This window comes from Lynx rufus, unplaced genomic scaffold (assembly GCF_022079265.1).
Source record: "Lynx rufus isolate CCGP_SWC_20201006 ecotype Redwood Valley unplaced genomic scaffold, mLynRuf1.p SCAF_31, whole genome shotgun sequence".
Classification (NCBI taxonomy): domain Eukaryota; kingdom Metazoa; phylum Chordata; class Mammalia; order Carnivora; family Felidae; genus Lynx; species Lynx rufus.
The window spans coordinates 4,052,346-4,077,856 of NW_025814847.1; the positions used below are offsets into that span (position 1 = coordinate 4,052,346).

A 25,511-nucleotide genomic window follows, 5' to 3' on the forward strand; every position below is an offset into this window, starting at 1 on the left:
GGGGGGCTCGCGGGAGAGTCCTCGGGCGCGCACCCTCGCCTCCACGCCCGGTAAAGACCGGCCTCTCGCTTCCCCTCGCTTCCCCCGCCCTCCCCCTGCCCTGCCCCCAGCGGCGCGCGGGGCCTGGCGGCGCGGGCGGCGGGGCTCCCTGCAGAGCGCGCGGGGCGGGGGGCCGCGGGGCTCCCGGGTAGAGGTCGGCGCGGGCAGGGCGCGGGCAGGGCGCGCAGGGCCGGCGGGGCGAGCGGCGGCCAGCGCCCCGGGCCCGGCCCGGCGGCCCCCGCCCCCGGCCCGCGGGGAGGCTCGCGTTTGAGGAACTGCGCGGGGCCGCGCGCGCGAGCCGCCTTCCTGTCCCGGGACCGCCCGCCGCCGCCGCCGCCGCCCCGACCATGTCTCGGATCGAGTCGCTCACGCGCGCGCGGACCGAGCGGAGCCGGGAGCTGGCGAGCAAGGTGGGCTCTGGGGGCGCGGGGCGGCGGGGCCGGGAGGGAGCGCCGGGCCCCGGGGGGCGTCCCGCGCCGCCCCCCACCCCCACCCCCACCCCCTCCCGGCCCGACCGCCCGGAAGAAAGTTGCTCCGGGAAGGGACCGCGCGGGAGGAGGGAGGTGCGCGTGTCGGCGGGGCTCCCCTCGGCCCCGGGGCCCCTGCGCCCCGCGGTCGCCGGCGTGCTCATCCCCCTTTGTCCCCGCCATCCGGCGCAGGGGCCTGGAGGGGTGGTTTCCCGGTTCCTGCCGCCCGCACCGCCGCCGCCGCCGCCCCCCCACCCCCCAGACAAAAGTCAGCCCCTCCTCCCCCCGCAGATGGGCTTTCCAGCTGTGATTCACTTCTCCCCTCTGGTAGGCGGGTGGCTGGGGTCGGGACGGCGTACTTCCCCCCAGGAGCCATCACCCTCAGGCGCCGGGAGCAGAGGTCTTTGTGTAGTTGGGATCCTTTCCTCCGTCCTCCGGGGCCCTGGGCACACCTGTTTCTGGAACACAGGGCCTCGGGTCGCCGTCCCTGTGTGACCCGCCAGCTTCCAAGCCCCCTGTTCTCCCTGCGTGAAACCCCGAGGGTGACCGGCTGGCCGGCTCTGTGCCCCTGTCGCCCCTCCTCCCTCCTCTCCCTAGCCCTTCCTTCACTCTTCATCCTGGGACCCATTCACCTTCCATTTCCAGAGTCTGGGGTATAATTATCCTTGGCCCTCGCTCCTTCCCAAGTATCCTTTATCCCTGTCTTTGTAGCCAGGCCCACTCTCCAAGGCCATGACCTCTGCACACCCCAGACCCCGGGAAATGAGGTGTCCGTGAACAGGTTAGAGCCGGCAGCCCGTGGCATGCAGACAGCGCCTCCCAGCAGCCAGGTCGCCCTCACTGTACCCATTATCAGGAGGGCCAGGCCCCCGCCAATAGCTGGTTTAATCTCTGGCTTCCCTCTGCCGCCAGTGCCCTGCCCCCAGTGCCCTTCCCTCTGCCCCAGTGCCCATCACCCCCACGGTGCTTGCAGCAAGGGGGCAGTGCCCTCTGGGAGCCCTGGAAAATGGTGGAAAGCCCTCCCACACTCCTCCTAACTCCTAGCCTGGCTACCTGTCTCCAGGCTAAGTTGGGAGAGGTTCCATCCTGGAACTTTCCCTTCGGGGGGCCGGGATGAGATTCTGCCAACAGGAAGGCAACTGGGGATTTGAGCAGAGCCTAAGACAGGAAGTGTGCTGGAGCCGTGGGGTGGCAGACGGGCTCTGCTCAACCCCGGGCCCCGGCCAGGCCCCAGCCCTGAGAGTCTGTTTATTTTTCAACCGTTTGAGCTGAGACCCTGGAGTAGAGCCAAAGGGGGGCGGAGAGGTTTTTTTGAAACCACGGAAATTTGGTTCCACCCTAAAAAGGAAAGCCAAGAGGGAGCCGTGGGGGGCAGACCTGGAGAGGGGTGTAGACGGCCTCTGGAAGGGTAGATACTGGAGTCCTTCTTCATCGGAAAGAGCTGGGGGGCCAGATACCTGGGTCCTCATGCCTTGGTCTTTCTAGTAGCGGGGGGACTGGGGCGCCTTCTGTCCTGGGGCCTGCTGTGGTTTGGGGAGTGGGGGCTTGGGGGGGGGGACTGAGTGGGTGGATCTGAGGGCAGAGCGCCGCAGGAGGAGGGTGGTTGTCGGTTTGGGTTGGTCGGAAGGGGAGGGCCGCCTCCGGAAAGCTGTGGTTACAGAAGGGGGGAGTTGGTGCTTGGCCAACAAACCCTGGATCCCCTCTTCCCCCTCCCCCAGCGCACCAGCTGTCTCCTTTCTTTTTATACTGTGGTGGGAAGTAGAGGGGCCCTGCTGGAAATGAGATTATTTGAGGAAGATGGTCTCCCCTGCTACCTATTTGGAGGGATGGGTCAGACCAGGCCCTGAGCCCACACCCCTGCCCCCTTCCCTGCCTGACACCCGGGACTTCTCAGAGAAGGAGAAACCGTGAGGGAGAATACCCCGTTCCTCCCAGCTTCCCAGAGGCTGACTGCAGCCCCTCCCCACGTGTCTGTTCCCGTCACCCCTTTCTCTCCACTCCCCATTCTTTCTGCTTCCTACCTTCCCTGGCTCCAGACCCCACAGGCCCCTTTCCCTCTGGCCCCCTGCTCTTCCCCCACCCAAATCCTAACCTTCATGTGTCAGAACAAAGGGTCCTTTCCTGTCTAGGGGCCAGCAGGGGCCTCCAGGACGGCCCTGGAGGCTGGGGTCCCCTTGGAGTCTCCAGGCCCCCAGCATTGGCGTGTGTGGGGCAGGTGGAGTGGGAGAGAGGGAGAGGCGATTTCTTTGTTCTGGGTAAGGAGAGGTGGCTGGCTTTGTGTGCAGGATGGACTGGGAGAGGAGCTGGGCCCGGGGAGGAGGGCTGGGTGAGCAGGGAGGGGCTGACCCGGCTGGCTGGCAGTTTTGTAAGGAAGTTTTGCAGGAACTGAGGGTCCCGGGGAGGTTGAAGCTTTTAGGGGCACAGGAAGAGGTTCTAGGGTCATGGAGGTTCAGGACCGAGCCGAGGAAGGGAAGTCACTGCTTGCAGGGGTTGCTGGTGCCTGGGGAAGGGCCGGCTGGGCTCAGCAAAGGACAGAGAGAGGGGCCTGAGCTCAGTCCTGGCTTCCCTGGAACCGACCTTGGATCCTGGAGGGGACAGATCTGAATGTGTAAATCCCATGCAAGCGTGTGACCTGTGTTGAGTGTGTGTGTGTGGCTGTCTGTCCCCAGATGCTTTGGGTTACTGTCTTGAGCCGCGGTCACCAGATTAGGGGGCTCGAGCTTTCTGGAAGTAGTTCCATTTTTAGCTTCCGTCTCTGGTTTGAGGGCCGTCTAGTAGCCTGAGTGAGCAGATTGGCCAGGGTTCCTGGAGCTGGTGAGAGATATGGCTGAGGGAAGCTGGCTGGACCCTCCTGGGTTTGTTTGTGTGTCTTGGGGGAGGGGGTGCAGGCAGCAGCTGCCCCCTCCCGGCCCAGCCGGCCTGCCCTGTGCCAGGAGGGCAGGGAGTCCTGGCACGGCTATTGTTCGCCTGCACAAATGCCCGTCTGTTTGCCTCTCCCCCCCCGCCCTCCCCTCTGCTGTCTCTCTCCTGACCCGACAGGTGTGGCCGGGCAGGGGGCAGGCTGGGGTCCAGGAGGCCTGAGCTGCAGGGTCCCCGGCCTGATTTTATTCCCCATGGCCCTTAGCGCCCCTCTGCTGCTCCGCCAGTGTGCCCCCTCCGCCCCCGTTGTCTGGCGTGTCATTCTCATTCATCGAGCAAGCATTTATTAAGTGCCTTTGTGTGTCCGGTGATGTCTTCCTGTGTTACGTTTCTGGCTTTGGCCACCTTCTCCTCGGGCTGCTGCCTTTATCTTGTCGCCGGGAAGCTCACAAAGGAGCACAGCCTGGCCTTCCTCTCAGTCCTGTGGCCAGGCACCCTCTGTCTGCTCATTTCCCAGCCCAAAGCCCCCATCCCCGCGACCCCGTGCACTCCACGGCCTATGACTCTGCGCCCCGGCTGGTCAGGCGCTGAGCCACAGGTGACTTGGTGCCTTCTGGTCACCCTGCAGGGGCCTCACCATCTTGAGGAAGGGGCTGTGGCTCTGAGCACCACATGACTGCCCCGGAGGTCGCGGCGTGGACGCCCGGTGGAAGAATGAGCTCCGGGGCCTTGCTGGGAGAGGCGCCCACCTGCCTGGGGGGCTCTGCCACTCACTGCTGCCCACCAGGGAGCCCAGCTCCCAGTGCCTTCCTCACACACGGCACCATTTTCCTCATTTCGCCGCCGAGGGAGGCGCAGTGCGGAGAAGGGGGAAGACGGGGACACTGCCCTCGTCCCCTCGCCTTTCTTGCCCCCAAGTGACCACGATCTGGAGGGACAACGGAGGGGAGCTTTGGGTCGGCCTCTCCGGGCCCCCAGAGGAAACCCCCAGGGTCTAGGCTCAAAGGAAGTGGAGTAGAAAGAAGGGGGGGTGCTCCGGTGAGGACTGAGGGGTCCCCGGAGCGGGGTGAGGGTGCTGCTGGACCCCGGGCCTCAGTGTCCGCCGTCCCTCCTCGCAATCGTCCTCCCTTCCCTTGCAAATGTGCGCCCAGTGCCTGTTGGACAGGCCGCCGAGCCGGGGGACCGACCCAGTGCGCCTTCCTCCCTGCCTCCCGACGCCAGGCTTCCGTGGGGCGGATGAGCAGGGCTGACCAGTCGGAGGACTGAGCCCCGAAGCAAGGGCTTCTGCACGTTCGGCGCGGCCAGTGTAGATCAGGGGTCGTGGCCCAGTGCTCGCCCCACAGGCTGTCCTGCGGGTGGGTTGGAGCCCAGCGGGACCGTCCTCAGAATACCTGGAAAAGAGTAGGATGGAGAGGCGGGCACCACTCACTGTGTCTCAGGGACAGCCTCCCCCCAGTGGCGGGTCCTGGGTCCTTCCGTCCCCCTGGCCGAGCCCTGGGGCGGGCACAGGCTGCGCCAGGACAATAGCACTAGGCGGTGCCAGGGCCGCTAGCTGCCCGAGGTGGGATGTGCTGCTGTGGCTGCTGCCCGCCGCTGGCTCACCTACAGAGGGGGCCCCTCGGAGAGAGGGTGAGCGTGGGGAGCAGAGGGGCTGGGTCCTCTGTGGGGCGTCGATGGCAGGCAGGGAAGGGCCCAGAAGCCCTGTGCTCTGGCTGCGCGTCCTCGCCCTCCCTCCCCTGCCTCTGTACAGGGGGGGCCTCCAGGTGGCGGAGGGCGCAGGGGGTGGGGAGGGGACTTGCACGGGGTGGACCCGCACCGCTACCCCTTCCAGATGTGGTTTTTCCCGTGTGATTTTCATGTTTGCTGGTTTGCTGCTTTCAATTCAAGCCCAGTGAGCGTTCAGACTTCTCATCGGTGTCCTAGAGGAGGCCAGGAGTGCAGGGGAGAGAGGGTGTGCGGCAAGGGGAGAGATGCAGGCTCTTGGTCTTTGAGGTCCTATACGGTTGTGATTCCGAGGAGGATTTGATCTTCTAAGGAGCTATAATTTGGGGCAAGACAGGTGAAGTTAGCCCAAAGGGAGAATTTTCTAGAGGTCCAGATGGGTAGGTACCAGCGTAGAAAATTGGAGGCCTGGAACACTGGAGGCCAGGACCACAGGAGTCAGCTTCCCTAACCAGGCCTGGGAGCAGGGCGGGGGGGGGGGGGGGGGGCGGGGAGCGGGTGAGAAGGGGAAGGCTGGGGGTGGGGAGATGACCCGGAGGAGGGAGGAGATGAGGAAATGGGAAGAGGAGGAGGAGGAGGGGGGAAAGTGGGTGATCGGAAGTGGGGAAGACCCTGAGACCCCCAGGCTGTGATTGTTGGCTGACAGACCTGGAGCTTCTGAGTCGGGGGTGAGGGGAGGACCCTGGACCCCAGAGGCCTTAGGCACTGTAGCCACTGTGCTGTTGACTCATCTCCTACACACTTCCCTTTTCTGTCCCGAGCCCGGAGCACCAGCCCCGCACCAGCGCAGTGTGGTTCCCCCCAGCCTCCCAGCTGCTGTGTGCAGGGGCCGAGAGGGCCCAGGCCAAGGGCTGTCCCCTGGCTTTACATCCTCTGTCCCAAGGCCCTGGGCAGTGTCTTCCACTTTAGGTCGCCTGCCCTCAGCTTCAGCAACCTGAGCCCCACTCTGGTTCCTGAGAGCTTGGAAATCTGGCGGGGGCGGGTGGGGCGGGTCTTGCCAGCCCCTGTCCTGTGTGCTACCCTCTCTGTACGGGGACTCCAGGGGCCACTGAGGAAGGTCCTGGAATAGGCAGGAAGAAAGGCAGCCCATTTTCCCACCGTCTCGGGCTCTTGGGGAAGCTTAGGGACTTGAGGGGCAGAGGAGAGGAGACTTGACCTGCAGAGGCTGGGGCTGCAGGAGGAGGGAAGGCCGGGACAGGGATGCCAGCCTCCGGGACCCCAAGGAAGGTACTCTGTGCCCCGTGTTGCCGGAGCCGGAAGACCGGTGTCGTGGCCGGAGGGTGGAGGGTGGAGCCAGAAGGGGCTCGGGATGGGAGTGGGCAGTGGCCGCGGGCACTAGCCTAGGTTTTGGAGGGCAGCATGAGGAATAAAAGTCCGGCTTCCTGCCGGAAGGAAGGAGACCCGTGGGCTGAGTTTCCTTCCTCAAAGAGCCCAGGGAGGAGGGGTGACCAGGCTCTGGCCTCCCACGGGGACCCTCGAGTGGGGTCCTGACCTCTGGGTGGGGGGCGACAGTGGAGGCATTCTGCCCTCCAGCCAATCTGAGAAGGGGCTCTCCTGCCCCCCACCGTGACTGCCTAGCCCGCGACACCCGTTGTCATGGTTATCAGAGCAGCTAACTCCCATGGATTGGAACGCGCTGGTGAGCTGGCACCCTCTGCTTCGCCTGCTCTCCCTCCTCTGCGCATCTTCCCTGCTCGCAGGAGAGCGCACAGCAGCCCGGGGGCGAGTGCAGCAGGGCTGGGAGGTGCGGTGAGGACGCAGGGGCTGGAGCCGGGGAGATGAGCGGCCAGATGAGCGGCCACCGGAGGCAGCCCAGCCGCAGGGGCCAGGTAGGCCGGGGGGCCGGCGAGGTCGAGGCCGGTCGCTCCCGACGGCTGCCGCTGACCCCGCGGCGGACCCTCCCGTGGGAAGCGCTATGTCTCCGGCAGCCCCACGCGGGCTCTGCTCCCTCGACCTGCCTGTCTCTGGACGCCGCGGGCGCCGGCTGTCTCCCGGCCTCACTTCCCGTCTCTCGCCCCTTCCGCAGACCCGCGAGAAGGAGAAGATGAAGGAAGCCAAGGACGCCCGCTACACCAACGGGCACCTCTTCACCACCATCTCCGTGTCGGGCATGACCATGTGCTATGCCTGCAACAAAAGCATCACGGCCAAGGAAGCCCTCATCTGTCCAAGTGAGTCGTTTGCACCCTGGATGTCGCTCTGACCCCAGCCTTGCCCTCCGTCCTTTCTGCCCCGGATGCACAGGGTCACTCTCCCGGAGTCCCAGCCGGGCCCAGTGCTTCCCTTCCCTCCCTGCGAGGGATGGTGGCCGGGGGCGCGGGGGAGGGGAGGCCGGTGGCTCCCCTTGCAGCTGTTGTACGCTGGGTGTCCCCTGGCTCCCCGAGCAGCTGCTGAGGGTTAGGGGGACTACTTGGAGAGGGATCAGGAATGTCCTGGGGGCGGGGGGCGGTGAGGGGAGCCGGGTGGCCGGCTGGGCCTTGCACCTGGTCCTGCCCGTCTTCCTGGGCAGGACTGGACATTCGGGGCGTCAGGGTCCCTTTTTGCTCCTCCCTTTCTATCGACTGGGTGGAGCCTGAAATTTTTTAGCCTCTGCAGTTTGAAGCAGAGGACAGGATCAGGACCATCCGTCTCAAATTTCTAGTGTGACTGATAGAAAGAGGGAGAAGAGCAGGGATGTGTGTGTGGGGGGTAGAGGTCGGAACTCCTGACCTTCGCCTGCATCTGAGGGTTGCCCTGCAAGCAGGAGGTGTAAGGCGGGTGCCGTCCTTCCCCGCACGCCTGCGCGCCCGCCCAGAAGGCTCCTGCTTCCCCCAGTGTGTAGCAGAGCGGCCTCTGGCTGCAGCGCCTCTGAGATCTTCACCTGCTGCCACAGCAGGACCGGGGCTCTAGCCTCTCAGCCCCCGTGGAATGGGGGCAGGAGCCCCTGGAAGAACCAGTGAGGCCTCCCCGCTTCCTCAGTCCCCGACTTAGAGTGAGGAGGGCGAGGAGGGAACCCCAGTCTAGACCCCGCAGAGGCCTGACAGAGGTCCCCATCGGGAAGCTTGTTGCCAGGGGAACCGGGGAGGCAGGCAGCAAGTGCTATTTTGAGAGCAGGTGGAAAGCGGAGGTTTGATCCAGAGACACTGGGTGCCGGGGGTAGAAGAAGGGAGCTCCGGGGGAGTGGGGCAGCCCCAGCCCCCTCCCGCCCTCCCCTCCACCCCACCCTGCTGGCCTTGTATTTGTGGAAGTGAGCCTGGGGCTGGGTATTGTCTGAAGGAGTCGGCAGAGTTTCCTGTGTTGGACGAGGCGGAGGAAGCGGGAGAGGGCAGAGGGCTGAGGCGTGTTGGGGACAGGGACAGCCTCACTGCCCAGGCCTGGCCACTCTTCCTTTCCTTTCCTCCTCTTTTACCCCATGGCAGGGTGGGTGATGGGAGAGGAGCAGGTGGAGTGTGGGGGCTGTGGGTCTGCCCTGGGTGGGGGACAGGCCCCGGGCCTGGAAGGGGCAGGCAGGAGTCAGAGCCGAGCGGTGGGGAGGGCCGACGAGCTTTGGAGAGGGACCGGGCAGGGCCTGTCCCCGCTCCAGCACCGGCTCTACTCGCCTGCGAAGTGCTTAGGCCTGGCTACAGTTGGTGGGTGAACATGTGGTTCATCGGAAAGAACACCACCAGGGTTTCAATCCCGGCTCTGCCACTGGGGGGCTGACCTCTGGCAGGGGATTTGACCTCTGCGGGAGGCAGGCTCCTCGTCTATAAAACGAGGATAATTGAATCTGCCCCAAAGGGTTGTTAGGATCAAGTAAATGCGGACCACATGCTGGGCGCTCCGGGGACGCTGGCCGCCCCCCTGCCCCTGGCCCCCACCCAGCTGCTCCGTGCCTTCTCCTGTCCCGTGGGCGTCCTCTGCCATCTGCCACTCTCAGCCACCCCTGTGCTCCTTGAGCTCAGCTCTGGCAGCCATAACCCCTCCTTCCCTCTGGTCCACCCCTCAGATCACCTTTGAGTCGGGATTGCTTAGTTGCGGCGGCCCCCTCCGCCCCCTCACCCGATTTCCTGCTGGAAGGAAGGGGGAGGCGGAGGGGAGGGGAGAGGAGGGACGGGTGTGGTAGTGGCTGAGAGGTCGGGGACGAGGGGAGTCTCAGAGTGCGTGGCCAGGGGGAGACGGGTGTCTGCGTGTGGGTGCGTCCCCTCCCGTACCACCCGGCCCTCCCTTCACCCTCTCTACCCCACCCCACCCCCCCAGCCTGCAATGTGACTATCCACAACCGCTGTAAAGACACCCTCGCCAACTGCACCAAGGTCAAGCAGAAGGTGAGACGGCCGGGAGGGCAGCGGGCTGGGGGAGAGGGTAGTGAGTGTGCCTCTTCCTTCATTCCTTACCCTGTGTTCCTCCACCCCTCTCCTCGCCGTGGGGCGGTCCACACCGTGAGCCCCAGGCCTCGGGCCCCGTGCGGCCAGCCTCCTGCTCTGGGCACGGCCCCCTAGTGCTGGGCTCAGCCGCCCTGTGCCCTTGACCGTGCTGCCGGCCTTCTCCCAAGGGGTCAGCCGCCCAGCGCCTGCCCGTGCCTGCGGGGGTGACCCTTGGTGACGGCTGTCCTCGGTGTCTCTCTTTTGCTCTGTCCCACAGCAACAGAAAGCTGCCTTACTAAAGAACAGCACTGCCCTCCAGTCTGTTTCACTGCGCAGTAAGAGTGAGTCGTGAGGGCACGCAGGCGGCCCCTCCCCAGAGTACCCCGGCTCTGCTGCCCCCTTGATTGGAAGTGGATGCTGGGGCTGTCGGGGCAGAATTTAGATGGGGGTGAGGGCCCCGGGTTGGCTGGTCTCTCGGGCATGGACGCTGCCCTGGGGGTGTCGGAGGCAGCTGTCACGAGCCAGTTCGGACGGCTCTGGTGTAACAGAGGAGCAGGTGCTTAGTCAGAAACACCCGAGTCTGAGTCCCCACTCGGCCACCAACCGAGTCGCCCTGGACAAGTCTGTTAACCTTTCTGAGCTTCAGTTTGCTCATAGGCTTGTTTGGGGGAAGAAATGAGACAAGACAGATGTTACCGCACACGTGTAAGCTGGCACCACTGTGATCCTTCCTTGACTGGGGGCAGGGCTGAGGGTGGGACAGGAGCCTGGGAGGCCTGGGCCTGGGGAAGCTGCAGCTCTGACACCTGCTCGGTCTCCCCTCCAGCCGCCCCCCGGGAGCGGCCGAGCTCCGCCATCTACCCCTCCGACAGCTTCCGGCAGTCTCTGCTCGGCTCTCGCCGCGGCCGCTCCTCCCTGTCTTTAGCCAAGAGCGTCTCCACCACCAACATCGCTGGGTGAGCCTCTGCTCGGGGAGGGGACAGCCAGGCGGGCAGAGAGTGGTAGTGGCGAGCAGGAAGCCTTCGGGGCCCTTCCCGCCCTAGGTTCAGAACTGTAGATGGACAGGGAAGGAGGAGGACTCAGGGTGAGTGCCCCTCAGACCCCAGCCTCAGTTCCCCACCTGGGGAGGGCTCTCTTGCCCGAGTCTAGGTGACACAGACCCTCTTCCGTCAGACACTTCAGTGACGAGTCCCCCCTGGGGCTGCGCCGAATCCTGTCCCAGTCCACAGACTCCCTCAACATGCGCAACAGGGCCCTGTCCGTGGAGTCCCTCATCGATGAAGGTGAGCGAGCGCTTGGCCCGGGGGGCCTGCGGGTGGCCGGGCGGGAAGGGTCTCAGGGGCCCGGACCCGGGGAGGAGCGTCAGGCTCTGAGTCGCGGGCCCCGCTGGCATCCAGGTGCAGAGGTGGTCTACAGTGAGCTGATGAGTGATTTTGAGACGGACGAGAGGGACTTTGCGGCCGACTCCTGGAGCCTAGCCGTGGACAGCAGCTTCTTGCAGCAGCAGAAGAAGGAGGTGATGAAACAGCAGGATGTCATCTATGGTGAGCCTCCTCCTCCTTGACCTTGACCGGGCCTCTTATCTGTCCTCCCCCCTGCCAGCCCCCTGACCCTGCCAGCCCCCCCAGACCCTGCCAGCCCCCCCCAGACCCTGTCAACCCCTCGACCCTGCCAGCCCCCCCTTACCCTGCCAGCCACCCCCCGACCCTGCTAGCCCCCCCAGACCCTGCCAGCCCCCCCAGACCCTGCTAGCCCCCATACCCTATTAGCCACCCCCAGACCCTGCCAGCCCCCTGACCCTGCTAGCCCCCCCAGACCCTGCTAGCCCACTGCCCCCCCCAGACCCTGCCAGCCACCCCCAGACCCTGCCAGCCCCCCAGACCCTGCCAGCCCCCTGACCCTGCTAGCCCCCCCAGACCCTGCCAGCCACCCCCAGACCCTGCCAGCCCCCCAGACCCTGCCAGCCCCCTGACCCTGCTAGCCCCCCCAGACCCTGCCAGCCACCCCCAGACCCTGCCAGTCCCCCCGACCCTGCTAGCCCACTGCCCCGCCCCAGACCCTGCCAGCCCCCCCAACCCTGCTAGCCCACCAGCCCCCCAGACCTTGGCCTCCAGCCCACAAGTTGCCGTTATGCCTCCACCTCTTGGGCTGTTGGTGTCCCAGGTCCTGTCTTTACCCCATCCTTCTCCACCTTGACTCCCTGCCTGTTCCGCGCGGGGCATCACACTGGGGGCTGTGGGAAACCTGGACGTGACAGGGCACGTGCTTCTTGGCCTCCAGCAGCCTACAGCTTGAGGTAGCAAAGCAGAAAGCCACAAGATGATTAGAAAATCCTGAGTCCATAACGGTGCAGAATGGCAACCTGGAAGAGACCTTAAAAACCTCACATGAGCCCCGAGGCCCCCAGCCTAGGCCGAATCAACTGTGGCCACGCTAAGGTAGAGTCCACATGACCTGTGTCCCCACAGAGCTCATCCAGACGGAGCTGCACCACGTGCGGACGCTGAAGATCATGACGCGCCTCTTCCGCACGGGGATGCTGGAAGAGCTGCAGCTGGAGCCCGGAGTGGTCCAGGGCCTGTTCCCTTGCGTGGACGAGCTCAGTGACATCCACACACGCTTCCTGGGCCAGCTGTTGGAGCGTCGGCGCCAAGCCCTGTGCCCCGGCAGCACCAGGAACTTCGTCATCCACCGCCTGGGGGACCTGCTCATCAGCCAGGTGAGAAGGGGCGGGGCCCATACGCAGAGGTGTGATCGCACTCTCGGATTCTGGGGGGGTGGAGCCAGGAGAGCTGGAGAGGACCGCGGGCGTCCGGGGCGGGGCTTGCGTCCGGGGGGGCGGGGCTCATTGCTGACCCAGCCCCACCCTCCAGTTCTCAGGTGCCAGCGCAGAGCAGATGCGGAAGACCTACTCCGAGTTCTGCAGCCGCCACACCAAGGCCTTAAAGCTCTATAAGGAGCTGTATGCTCGGGACAAACGCTTCCAGCAGTTCATTCGGGTGAGCAGACCTCTCCAGGACCTGCGTGCAGGGCCCGCACGCCCTTTCCTGGGGGGCATCGTGTGCTTTCCCAGCCCCGTGGAGCCTGTCCACCATAAGCCCTCATGGTGGTAGAGCAAATGCCCAACGTGGGGCTCGAACTCACGGCCCCGAGTTCAGGAGTCACACGCCCCACTGACTGAGCCGGCCGGGCTCCCCTAGAGCAAGTGCTTTCCGCCGCTTTGGTTGGTCCTTGTAGGAAATCCGTGGCGTGTGGCCCCCGTTTTCCAGGTGCAGCCCCCTAAGCCAGTGGAGGGAAACGGCCCAGTTAGGGCCCGCACCACAGCTCAGGCTCCAAATCCAGCGTTCTTTCTCCCCTTCTCCCCACTCCGGCCCTGAGCTCTGCCCGTGCCCTTGTAGAAGGTGACGCGTTCGGCCGTGCTGAAGCGGCATGGGGTGCAGGAGTGCGTCCTGCTGGTGACCCAGCGCATCACCAAGTACCCGGTGCTCATCAGTCGGATCCTCCAGCACTCCCACGGTGAGGGAGCGGGCCCGGGGAGTGTGGGGAGTCTGTCGGGTGAGAAAAGGCTCCGTGACCAGGGAAAGGGCGGGATCGGATGCAGAGCCCCTGGCAACGTCCAAAGACGGGGTCAGGACACCGTGGGACCTGGGGCCGGACTGAAGCGGACTGGCCGCCCCTCATGCCAACCCTGGGCACCAGGGACTGAGGAGGAGCGCCAGGACCTGAGCACAGCACTGGGGCTGGTGAAGGAGCTGCTGTCCAATGTGGACCAGGACGTGCACGAGCTGGAGAAGGGAGCCCGCCTACAGGAGATCTACCACCGTATGGACCCCCGGGCCCAGACCCCCGTGCCTGGCAAGGGCCCGTTCGGCCGAGAGGAGCTTCTGAGGCGCAGGCTCATCCATGATGGTTGCTTGCTCTGGAAGACGGCGACGGGCCGCTTCAAAGGTCAGTGGTCAGCGCGGCAGGCCAGGCAAGAGCCTGGAGCCAGATATAGAGAGAGAGAAGTATCTAGCCCCTAGGATCTCTCTCTGCAGCCCTACGTCTGGGGGGCCCCGTGGGAGGGAAAATGTGGTCTCTGTTGCAGCCAAAGTCCGAGTTCTGTATTTAACTTCACGGACCGCACAGGGGCTTCCTGGTCAGGATTTACCCCTTTCTTTGGTCCTTGCGTGCCCAGAGAGCCAGCAGTCTTGGTGAGAAAGACGGAGCAACTCTAGGACCAGGGGCAGCTGGTGGGGCTGCAGAATGGGCGGGGGCTTTGGGAGCACAGGCAGGGAAGGCACAGAGCAGGGAGCAGAGCCCAGTGAGGGACAGGCGGGAGGGGGAAGACACAAGAGAGCGGGGGTGGGGGGGTGGGGGGGGTGCCTTCCCAGCCTCTCTTCCCAGACCGCACAGGCCAAGCCTTTCCTACCTAAAGCAAGGCAGAGAGAGTAGCAGGCCTCGGCTTTGGGGGTGAGGAACGAGGGAACCTGCTCCCTGGGCCTGAGTCTGTGTCTCATGTCATGAAGTCCCCACTGCACAGGCTGGGGGACTGCTGTGCCTACCGCGCCTGTCTTCATCCCTTTCCCTCTTTTCCATCCCTCCCACGCAGCAGCTAAGAATATAAACCGTGGGGGTTAAAAATAGCAAGGCTGGAGAGCTTTATTTCTGAAGCATTTAGCAAAAGCCCTCCCCTCTGTGTGCCCCTCTGTGTGCCACAGATCTCCAAGGGCAAAGGGTGAGCGTGTGTTTTTTTGACTGTGACATCTGAGTTCTGGGGACTTGACCTTTTGTTTCCCCGTCATTGCTAAAGTCTAGGACTCAGGATCTGAGTGGCTGGAAGGTGGGACAGAGAAAGACAAAGAAGGAGGCCTCTGGGGTGGAGGGAGATGGGATTATTCAGCTGTGGGAGAGGTGGATGTGACGTCCTCCTGCGCCCTGCCCCTCGAACACTGGGAATGTGCCAGGCAGGGGGATTTGAGGTCAGATAGCCTAAAAACCCTTATGTCGGTTGCTAGGCATAGAATTTAAATATATGTATTTTTTTTAACTTTTATTTGTTTTGAGAGAGAGAGAGAGCAGGGAAGGGGCAGAGAGAGAGAGGATCCCAGGCAGGCTCCGCACTGACAGTATGGAACCAGATACGCGGGGCTCGAACTCACGAATAGCGAGATCATGACCTGAGCCGAGATCAAGAGTCAGACACTCGACCGACTGAGCCACCCAGGTGCCCCAAGGCGTGGAATTTAAAGGCTGAAAAAGGGTGGCCCGTCCTGCTCTGGGGATGCTTTTTGCCCTCCCCCAAAACTCTGGACTCTTTCACCCAGAAAATACACATCTGTGTTGTATTAACATGTAAAATTGCTTCTGCGACTTCAGAAGGTTTGCAGAACCCCTTAAAGACCAGCAGCAGACATCCTGGGGTCTGTCATCCCTGGGTTAAGAAACCAGCATCAGTTTCCTTCAGAGGCACTGGTGACCCCCTGTAGTCTTCTCTAGCCGGGAGGCTGTTTGATCTGGTGGCACGTGCCTCTTCTCCCCTGGCGTTTCTTTTTTCTTTTTTCTTTTTTTTTTTTAACATTTTATTTATTTTTGCAAGACAGAGAGAGAGAGAGACAGAGCATGAGCAGGGGAGGGGCAGAGAGAGAAGGAGACACAGAATCCAAAGCAGGCTCCTGGCTCTGAGCTGTCAGCGCAGAGCCCGATGCGGGGCTCGAACTCCTGAACCGCGAGATCATGACCTGAGCCGAAGTCAGATACTTAACTGACTGAACCACCCAGGCGCCCCTCCCCTGGCATTTCTGAGGTGTAAGAATGGGCGGGTGGGAGGCCGCAAAGGTAAGAGGAAGCAACCGGAAGGAAGAGAGGCAGGAGCCCTGAGTGGACACGTTGGGCCTGGTTCCTGAGAAAGAGGCAAGCGGCCGCCCAGGCCTCTGATGCTGGCTGTTCTCCCACCTCTCCCCCTGCCCAGATGTGCTAATGCTGCTGATGACAGACGTACTGGTGTTCCTCCAGGAGAAGGACCAGAAGTACATCTTCCCTGCCCTGGTGAGAACTTCCTCCTTCCCCTTTCTCAGCACAGACTAGTGCTATGGGTTCTTCTTCCTTTTCTATGCGACCCGGAAAGAACCCTAGAATCGTCCGGAGTCAAATGGCTATCACTGTAACCATTATTGTAATATCTCATAAGGCATGAAAACAGCTAACATGTATGGTCACTGCATGCAGGCTCTTTTACAGTGTCAGGAGGTCCATTATTAATCCCCTTGTTGCAGATGCGGAAAGTAAGCCTTTAAGGTGTTTTTTCTCTTAAGTTTATTTATTTATTAGTAATCTCTACACCCAGCATGGGCAGGGCTTGGACCCACAACCCTGAGATCAACAGTAACTCACTCTTCTGACTGAGCCATCCGGGCCCCCAATAAACATTAAAGTTAATTAACTTGTCAGAGGTCATGTGCGCTCCTAAAGTCCCGTCTGGCTGCACCACAGCTTTGTGCCCTGTACTGCAGGCTGGCCCCTCAATCCTTTGGGTATTCCAGAAAGATTGAAGACCGAGATACCCTTATTTCCCCCTTTCTGACTGGCAGGACAAGCCCTCGGTGGTATCACTGCAGAATCTGATTGTACGGGACATCGCCAACCAGGAGAAAGGGATGTTTCTGATCAGCGCGGCACCCCCTGAGATGTATGAGGTCCACACAGCATCCCGGGATGACCGCAGCACCTGGATCCGAGTCATTCAGCAGAGCGTGCGCGTGTGAGTGTGTGCACGTCCGCGGGAAACCTGCAGCCGAGGGGCCTGGGCCACAGCACGCCCTCCCTGGGGGAAAGAACCCGGGGTTGAGAGGTGGAGGCACAGGCTGGGGAGAAACACGATGGCCCAAAGCCGGAGTGGTCACCTGTGTTCACGGATCCTGTACAGTCGTATTTTCTATTAAGACAACCCGGAACACCTTGCAGCAACGTGAGCTGACAAAGCACCACTTGGAGCTGAAGCTGTGACTTAACCCTGACCCCTAACCCCTGAGCCCTGACCCTGGACACTAACCCCTGACCCTAAACTGGACCCAGACCCTAAACCCCAACGATGAGAGGACCCTACCCCAACCCCCATCCCCTAACTCTAACCCTGACCATACCCCAACCCCCAGCCCCTAGCCCTAACCCCTGACCCCTACCCCAACCACTAACCCCTAACCCTAACTCCTAACCCTTACCCCCGTCACTAACCCCGAACCCTAACCCCTAACCGCAACCCCAATGCCTAACCCCTAATTCTAACCCTAACCCCAAACCCTAACCGCTAACCGCAACCCCTAACCCCTCACCCTTAACCCTAATCCCTAACCCTATGGTGGCCTGTCTGACGGCCCACAGTACAGTTTAAGCTGCATGAACACCCTGGTGTGTAGGCAGTGAACTGTTACTTGGATTGGATTGCTTTTATTTTTATTTTCTAAAACCGAATGAAAAAGGGAATGAAACCATTGATCCTGGAGGTAAGAGGAGTAAGTCTCATGCACGCACCTCGTATGGGCGAGGCAAGAAGGAAATTGCTCAGTGTGCTACCTCAGCCAACCTCCAGCTTCCATTAGACACACGTTAGAGTTGATGTCCTCAGCAGTGCTGTGTCTTTTATGATGACAAAAAACAAAACGCATGTAAAATTTCAGAATGGATCCTTGAAGATGATGCCAAAAGATAAACCCGATAAGGATATTTGTAAATTTTTTTTGCTTTTAGAACCGGATTTTCTTTACTTTGTAATATATAACCTTTTGTTTACTTCGGCAATTTAGACTTTTGAACAAATTTTTCAAAAACGTGCAAAAGTAGGACATTGCCTGTTCTGGGAAAAGTGCAAAACACCTGAGCCATTGACAGTAGATCCCCGGGGGCCTCTTTATTAGCAGCATTCGTATTTGTAGTTGTGAAAATTAGAATTAATGTTACTTTTTGTAATCGATTTATTGAGCTTTTGCCTTGTTCAAAGCACTGTTACGTTACCTCATTTAATTCTATCAAAAAACCTGTGAAGAAGATATACCCATTTTTCAGAGGAGAAACAGAGAGATTACCACCTGGTAAATAGTGGGACCAGGATCTGGGCCCAGTTTGCTTAACGCCAAAGCCTGTGTTTGCCCGTGCTCATGGCGCTCCCCTGCAGGTGGCCTGTGGAGAGGTAACACACACACCAGTACAGACAGATGATGGGTGTGAAGGAAAGCAGGGGGTCAGGAGTGACTAAAGCCAGGGCCTGGGGCTGGTGACTCTTACCGGAGAAGCAGAGAGCATGGAAAGGCGGCCGATTCCTGGTCCCTCAACCCCACCCGACCTGTTACCCCTCTAGATGCCCATCCAGAGAGGACTTCCCACTGATTGAGACAGAGGATGAGGCCTACCTACGTCGAATCAAGAGTAAGTCCATCCACAGAGCTCGTTAAGTAATTACCATACATCCGCACGATGGAATACTATGGAACTATTTAAAAAGGGACGTGGCTCTTGAGGGCTGAGGTAGATCCGTAACCAGACTGTCTCGTTAAGTAAGAGGGCAAGGTTTAAAACCACGCCAAGCGTCTGCCACCACAGGTGTAAAAATGATGGGGAAAGGAGTGCGTCGCGTGCCCCGTGTGTGCACCTAGTACTCTCAGAACGGTATTCTTACTGTGTGGCCGATGAAGGGGAACCAGGAAGACCAGGGTTGAGAGACATTAAGTTACGTTTTTTACTTTTATCGGTTAGACTGTGAACTGTTCTACAAAAAGACCGACAAAAATCAGTTTCCTAAACAAGGTAGAAGGTGATTTCTCTCCGGTCCAGAGGTGGGAAGTGCCGGGTAGTCGGTACAGCTGTGCTGTCTGTCTTTACCCAGCGATCCCTTGTCTCCCTGTCCAAAGTGGCTACTCCAGCTCCCGCTGGTACATGTACATCCCAGCTAGTAGGGAGGTGGAAAGGAACAGGGAGAGGTTTCTGTTTTAAGATTAAAAAAAAAAAAAAAAGTTTATGTATTTATTTTTGAGAGCGTGAGTTCAAGCACGAGTGGGGGAGGGGCAGAGAGAAAATCCCAAGCAGGCTCCACGCTGTCAGTGCAGAGCCTGACACAGGGCTCGAACTCATGAGATCGTGAGATCATGACCTGAGCTGAAACCAAGAGACGCGTAACCGACTGAGCCACGCAGGCACCAGGCACCTCCGTCACTCCTTTCTTGGAAGGGCTGATCCGGAGAGACAGTTCTGTCCGCTGGCCAGAATTCAGTCTGTGGCAATGTTAGGCTGTCGGGTGTAGTCTAACTGGCAGCCATGTGCCCAGATGAAATGTGTATACATTCTCCAGTTATAGGAAGATGGGAGGATGAAACCTGGGGACACCTGCAGTCCCTGCCACAGGTCGTCTCAGTTTTGTTTTTAAAACAGAAGTGCAGGGGCTCCGGGCTGTGTCAGTCGGTAGAGCCTGTACCTCTTGATCTCCGGGTCGTGAGTAGGGTCATGAGTTCGAGCCCCACGTTGGGCATGGAGCCTACTTTAAATTTTTTTTTTTTAATGTTTATTTTTGAGAGAGAGAGAGAGAGAGAGAGAGAGAGAGCGCATGCTAGTGGGGGAGGGGCAGAGAGAGAGGGAGACACAGAATCTGAAGCAGGTGCCAGGCTCCGAGCTGTCGGCACAGAGCCTGATGCAGGTCTTGAACTCATGGATTGCGAGATCATGAGCTGAAGTCGGACACGTAACTGACTGAGCCACGCAGGCGCTGCATGGAGCCTACTTTAGAAAACAATAAGTGAATGTATTACTTTTCCCTGAAGAAGTGGGTTTTTTTTTGTTTTTTTGCATAAATGCCAAAAATTCAGAATTAAGTCCTACCACTGAGCCCAGGCCTGGCCTCTGAGCCCTCGGGCAGCCTTTCCGCTGCTGGCTCCCAGGCCTCCGTGTGCTCATCCGTCCCTCGTCCACAGCGGAGCTGCGACAGAAAGACCGGGCGCTGGTAGAGCTGCTACAAGAGAAGGTTGGGCTGTTCGCCGAGATGACCCATTTCCAGGTGGAAGATGATGGTGGCGGGGTGACCCTGCCCACTCTGCCCAGGGGCCTTTTCCGCTCCGAGTCCCTGGAGTGCCCTCGCGGGGAGCGGCTGCTGCAGGATGCCATCCGTGAGGGTGAGGGGCCCCCCCCCATGTGACCTCACAGAGCGTGGGCACACAGACAAGGGGAAGCCCCATGGGAGTACCCGCTGGTGCCCGGTGCGGGAAGGCGGCCTGGTCCTTGCTGAAGTAACCTCTGCCTCGTGGGTGGTGGTAGGATGTGCAGGGGGCTCCCCCAGATGCCTGAACGTTGCCGGTGCCGTGGGAGGAGGGTGCCCCCCACCACTACCCCCCCCCCCGCCCCGCCCCTCCCAAAGGTTCCGTGGCTCCTGTCCTCACGTCCTCCCTTCCCTGTAGTGGAGGGCCTGAAGGACCTCCTGGTGGGGCCCGGCGTGGAGCTGCTCCTCACGCCCCGAGAACCAGCCTTGCCCGTGGACCCGGACAGCGGCGGGAGCACGAGTCCTGGGGTCACCGCCAGTGAGTGCGGGCTGGGGCCGCGGTGGGGCGGGGGAGGGGGGGGTGGCGGTAGGAGGGGCCAAACTGCAGGGCCCTGAAGTCGGAGCTCAGCCTGCCCTTTTCCATCTTTGCAGATGGTGAGGCCAGAACCTTCAATGGCTCGATTGAGCTCTGCAGAGCTGACTCCGACTCCAGCCAGAAGGTGGGTCCGCAGGAGGTGCCGGAACTGGCAGAGGGTGGGAAGGGGGCGGCCGGGCTGTCGGCCCCTGACACAGAGCTGTCAGGGACACGCTCCAGGGACCTGGTGCCTGTGAGTGCCCATCCTTGCCTGTCTCTGCAGGATCGGAACGGAAATCAGCTGAGGGCTCCCCAGGAGGTGAGAGGGATGTGAGGAGGTATGGCGGACTGGAGGGAGGGTGTCGTGTCTGAGAAACTGGAGCCCAGCTCAGAGTGGTGTCGGGGAGACGCTACATCGGAAAGTGTCCAAAGGTTGACTGTCCCCAAACCCACATTTAGCCGCCTCCTGGGCAGCTCTCCCACCCTGAAGCTTGGGCCCTGTCCCCACCCTCTCCTCTGTCCTCAGGAAGCGTTACAGCGATTGGTCAATCTCTATGGACTTCTGCACGGTCTCCAGGTCGGTGGGGGCGGGGAGGAGCCAGAGGCGGGGTGGGGCAGGGGTGGGGGCCCGTCAACCTGGCCTAGGCACGCTCCCCTTCCCCCCCCAACCCGGTTCCCCTACACCTGACTGTCCCCGCGCGCCCCCAGGCGGCTGTGGCCCAGCAGGACACCCTGATGGAAGCCCGCTTCCCCGAGGGCCCCGAGCGGCGGGAGAAGCTGACCCGAGCCAACTCCCGCGACGGGGAGCTGGGCCGCAGCGGGCCGGCCCCCGCGGCCCCCGACAAGCAGGCCACCGAGCTGGCCCTGCTGCAGCGTCAGCACGCGCTGCTGCAGGAGGAGCTGCGGCGCTGCCGGCGGCTGGGCGAGGAGCGCGCCACCGAGGCGGGCAGCCTGGAGGCCCGGCTCCGCGAGAGCGAGCAGGCCCGGGCCCTGCTGGAGCGCGAGGCCGAGGAGGCGCGCAGGCAGCTGGCCGCCTTGGGCCATAGCGAGCCCCCTCCGGCCGAGGCCCCCTGGGCCCGCAGGCCCCTGGACCCTCGGCGCCGCAGCCTCCCGGCCGGAGACGCCCTCTACCTGAGTTTCACGCCCCCGCAGGTAAGGAGGCCCCGAGCCAACCGGGGACTCGAGCCCGAAGGCGACCGGCCGCGGCCAGAAGCACTGGGCGCCGGCTGGGGGGCCGGGACGGGCGGTCTGGGCGGCTGGGATAGGCAGTGGGGCACAGAACTGGGCAACTGGGGGGCTGGGACGGGCGGTCAGGGGCACAAGGCGCTCAGCGGTGCTGCCCTGGCTGAGCTCATTCCTCGGCCTGCTGCCTTTCCTGCCGGCCCGTCACAGCCCAGCCGAGGCCACGACCGCCTGGATTTGTCTGTGACCATTCGCTCTATCCATCGACCCTTTGAGGACCGAGAGAGGCAGGAGCTGGGCAGCCCCGAGGAGCGGCTGCAGGACAGCAGTGACCCCGACACGGGCAGCGAGGAGGAGGGGGGCAGCCGCCTGTCCCCTCCCCATAGTCCGCGAGGTGAGGCGCAGAAAGGAAGTGGGGTGCCGCCCTTGGCTGTGTGTCCTGGGGACATTTGAGGTGACCCCTAGTTAACCTCCCAGGGCTATGGTGACTCCTGGGAGGGGCACAGGGGACACACCTGCAGCCTCTTCTGATGGTGAGCGGGTGGCGGAGCTCTAGGAAGCAAATGTAGGAGCCTCTGTCTCCTCCATGAGTGTGATCTCAGCCTCTTCAAGTAGAAATAGGTTTCTAAGAAAAAAAAAAAAATTCTAAGACCTTCCAAGTTCTCATAGTTTGTTCAGGAAACACAAAATAACCAAAAGCTAGTGTGCCTTTATGTAACCATCTTAAAATATTTTGTATCTTATTTGTTTATTTGTTTTTAGTTTTATTTATTTTGAGAGTGAGAGAGATGTGGGCTGGAGGGGCGGGGTGGGGGGGGGAGACTCCAAGCAGGCTCTGCATTGTCAGCACAGAGCCTGATGTGGGGCTTGAACCCACAAACTGTGAGATCATGACCTGAGCCAAAACCAACAGTCAGATGCTTAACTGAACCCCCTGCCCCCGGAATCCCATTTAAGATTTTATTTTTAAATGATCTCTGCACCCAGCGTGGGGCCACTTGAACTCACACCCCTGAGATCGAGTTCCATGCTCCACTACTCAGCCAGCCAGGCGCCCTTATTTGTTTATCTTATTTTATTTTTTATTTTATTTTATTTTTTTAATTTTTTTTTCAACGTTTTTTATTTATTTGTGGGACAGAGAGAGACAGAGCATGAACGGGGGAGGGGCAGAGAGAGAGGGAGACACAGAATCGGAAACAGGCTCCAGGCTCCGAGCCATCAGCCCAGAGCCCGACGCGGGGCTCGAACTCATGGACCGCGAGATCGTGACCTGGCTGATGTCGGACGCTCAACTGACTGCGCCACCCAGGCGCCCCTAAATCTTTATTTTTGAGAGAGAGACAGAGACAGAGTGAGAGCAGGGGAGGAGCAGAGAGAGAGGGAGAGAGAGGGTCCCAAGCCGGCTGCACGCTGTCATTGGCAGAGGCCAATGTGGGGCAAAAGCTAGTCGGATGCTCAACCGACTGAGCCACGCAGGCGCCCCAGAATATTTTGTATTTTATTGGCCAAGCCGTATCCTCCTATCCTCAGGAGGGGAAGCAGCACACAGGTGTGGGAACATTACTTTGCTGACATGGGGCGGCGTCAGTGTAGGGGTGCAGCTGCTCGCAGAGCGGGTGCCCTCTCACTAACGCTACCCCGTCCCCCTTTAGACTTCACCCGAATGCAGGACATCCCGGAAGAGACAGAGACTCGCGACGGGGAGCCTGTGGCTTCAGAGAGCTAAGGGGGCCCCTCCCCCGTCCTGTGCCCCCATGAAGAACACACCGAGGGAGGCAAACTCTGGGGACTCCAATCCGCCAATGATGAGGGAACATTAGAACTGCTGATTGTCCTTGCCAGCTCTTGGGCTCCTTGGACACCTGGGGCCGCTTAGGAAGCTGGAGGAATTGGGCCGCAGTGCCCCCTGGTGGCATCCAGAAGCTACACCACAGATGCCAGTTTTTCATGCCTTCTTCCCTCTACTTTAGGAAAATTTATTTATTTATTGTTTATTAGTGACGCAGGGAGTGGGGAGATTTAGAGCACCAGGGACATGGGAACCAAGCCATAGGGATCAGGGGGCCTTGTCCTGTAACACTACTGGGGTTTATTCAGGCTTAACCGTGCCGCTGCTGGGTTCTAACCCTGACGCCCCTCCTGGGCAACACCGTCTGTGAGGAGGGGCTGCATCGCAGGACCCTGCTGACCCCCCCCCAAGAGGGGCTGTGGGCAGGGCCACGCCCCTCTCCCTCCCCCTCAGCCTCGCACTGCTCTTCTCCCTTGTCCATCCTCCCCGGGAGCCCCAGGGAGACCGCCTGACTTCCGGAGCTGATGGAGGAGGGGCTGAGGTGGCCCTAACGGCTTTGTTGGGGGGTGAGGGGAAAACCCACGGGACCAGAATGTTTTTTTGTTGTCGTTGTTTTCTTTTTTGTACCAAAGCCAACTGCACGTGTTTTCTATTTTTAAGAGATGATTTTAGGCAATTAGAAACCACAGCCTTCTATCTCCGATTATCAGAAGAGCTTGAGGGGTGGGGGGACCATATCCTCATCTACAGTAATGGGGGACCTATTCTGACCTCTTCTCCAGCCGTTTGGGAAAAATGTTCTAGGGTGAGTTGGGAAATCTCCGTGAAGCCTGACCTCATCCCCACCTCAGCAACCGGGACTGAAACCTCAGTGTGAATTTTGGGGATTTTTCAGTGGACCCTCAGTGCCCACCAGCCCCAGCCATTTTCTGCCAATTTGATTGTTAAAAAAAGAAAAAAGAAAAAAAAAGATAAAGCAGGGAAAATTAAAGACCTGGAACCCCACAAAGTGCTGTCTCTAGGTGTCTTCTGCCCCCCTCTTCCCCTGCCCCGGGGCACTGCTGGGGGTGGGGGGAGGGGCAGGCACCAGCTCCTTCCCCCCCAACCCCCAAAGGGGCCTTTCCTCTCACAGGAAGCGGGCGTCTCACTGAAGACAGGCCACTGACAGGAGAAGCTGCCCCAGCCCGTTTTGTCATCGTGGATGTCCCCAAGCAGCAGGGTGGGGTGAGGGGCACTTGGGTTCTGGTGAAGCACCTGCCCTACCCCCCCCCCGCCCCCTTTGTGTGTCCTGCTCAGAAATGACGTCAGCCTGTTGCCCCCACGCCTCCCTTCCGGACACAGTTCCTGTCGGCCTGTCCCTAGAGTCACTGTGCCCCAGTTCTGTGTTGTGTCACAGCCCCCGCGCGACCTCTTCCAGAGGCAGCGAGAGATTACGTCGGTTTCAGTTCTCGGTTTCCGTTAATTTTACTTCCTGTTTCTGGTCAGTACCTGGGGTGGTGGTGGGGAGGAAGGAGGGCGGCCGGTGGCCACGCTCGCTGGTACTCACAGGCACACGCACTGGTGGTACCCTGGCTGGCACAGCGGAAGGCCTCCGCTGAGGAGAGGAACTGAAATCAGCTGGGGGGCCGGCTTGGGGCCGCACCTCCGTCCTGGACGTCTGGCCCACGGCATCTGGCCTTTGGCAGGTGCTGTCTCCGCTGTTCTGGGACCTGAGGTGGGCAGGTGCCCAAGGGAAGGTTGCCCGGCCCTCCACTTCCCCCCCGAGCACCGGCTTCTAGTGTGCTGCCTCCTTGGCTGGGGGCTGGGTCCCAAACCTGTCAGGGGCCAGCGTTGGGGTGTGTGTGTGTGTTGGGGGGGTGATAGTGCTCAGGCCAAGAGAGGGCAGTGCGGGCTCCTCCAGTGTCACACAGCCAGTGACGGATGCCGGTCAGGGGGAAGGGGAGACCTGGAGCCCCAGAGCCCGGGGTGGACGTGGGGAAGCCCATGGCTCATGAGGACAGCACTGGCGTATTGCCAGCAGCACTGGCCCTCTGCCCCCTCTTGGCCCTGAGACCTGATGTCCACCCCTCTCCGACCTGGCTACTCCCGCAGATGAGTCTTGCAGCTTTCCGGGTTCTGCCCGCGGTGCCCTCCCTAAGCCCTTCTTCTGGAACACAGTCAGCGTCTGTCCTCCCCACGGCAGGTTCAAAGCTCTCTGGCCGCTTACCGCAGGGAGCCAGGGCCCAGCTTCTCGCCAGTGCCTGCCTTCCGCTGCATGGAGTGCCCAGCTGGCGAGCGGGCCCTCCTCACTGCCCCTCCCCTGCCTTTCCCACCCTCTCCTCTCCAAGGTTAGATGCACATGGTCCCTCATCTCCGACTTGGGCCTGTTTAATTCAGTATTTACCAGGGCACCTGGGCGGTGCAGTCGGCTCACCGTCCAGCTTTGGCTCAGGTCATGATCTCGTGGTTCCTGGGTTCAGGCCCCGCGTCCGGCTCTGTACTGATGGCTCAGAGCCTGGGACCTATTTTAGATTCTGTGTCTCCCCCCTCTTTGCACCCCTCCTCCATTCGCATT

At 61.1% G+C, this 25,511-nt stretch overlaps 1 protein-coding gene and 1 long non-coding RNA gene across 7 annotated transcripts; one reads left to right on the forward strand and one right to left on the reverse strand.

Moving 5' to 3' along the window:
* Window positions 1-341: 341 nt before the first annotated feature.
* On the forward strand, window positions 342-23,966 carry ARHGEF2 (Rho/Rac guanine nucleotide exchange factor 2). Of its 6 annotated transcripts, none has more exons than XM_047093090.1 (22): window positions 342-449; window positions 7,114-7,258; window positions 9,306-9,373; window positions 9,690-9,753; window positions 10,239-10,368; window positions 10,586-10,695; window positions 10,810-10,956; window positions 11,881-12,131; window positions 12,286-12,411; window positions 12,811-12,928; window positions 13,112-13,360; window positions 15,363-15,439; window positions 15,982-16,151; window positions 17,745-17,812; window positions 19,348-19,545; window positions 19,828-19,947; window positions 20,061-20,128; window positions 20,267-20,302; window positions 20,510-20,560; window positions 20,692-21,135; window positions 21,376-21,559; window positions 22,821-23,966. In XM_047093090.1, exons 1-22 carry the CDS (start codon window positions 387-389, stop codon window positions 22,892-22,894), a joined length of 2,961 nt encoding a protein of 986 aa, XP_046949046.1. In that variant the 5' UTR covers window positions 342-386; the 3' UTR covers window positions 22,895-23,966. The 6 variants fall into 6 exon arrangements, with proteins under 6 accessions (XP_046949046.1, XP_046949049.1, XP_046949050.1 ...); XM_047093093.1 differs by having other exon boundaries at window positions 21,442-21,559; XM_047093091.1 differs by lacking the exon at window positions 342-449 and adding an exon at window positions 5,666-6,916.
* Window positions 20,301-25,414, reverse strand: LOC124521911 (uncharacterized). The gene is made up of 2 exons (XR_006964619.1): window positions 24,504-25,414; window positions 20,301-21,790 (listed from the first exon to the last, which is right to left on the reverse strand). It is a non-coding gene; the product is annotated as an uncharacterized LOC124521911 (long non-coding RNA).
* Window positions 25,415-25,511: the final 97 nt, after the last annotated feature.

What these genes read in the sequence shown, in the direction of transcription:
- ARHGEF2 (XM_047093089.1), top strand. Translation starts at nt 7,003, where the DNA reads ATGTCTCCGGCAGCCCCACGCGGGCTCTGCTCCCTCGACCTGCCTGTC. An exon ending in GGCGACGGGCCGCTTCAAAG is followed by an intron (nt 13,361 to 15,362) that starts GTCAGTGGTCAG and finishes CCCCCTGCCCAG; the next exon opens with ATGTGCTAATGCTGCTGATG. An exon ending in GAGTCCTGGGGTCACCGCCA is followed by an intron (nt 19,948 to 20,060) that starts GTGAGTGCGGGC and finishes CCATCTTTGCAG; the next exon opens with ATGGTGAGGCCAGAACCTTC.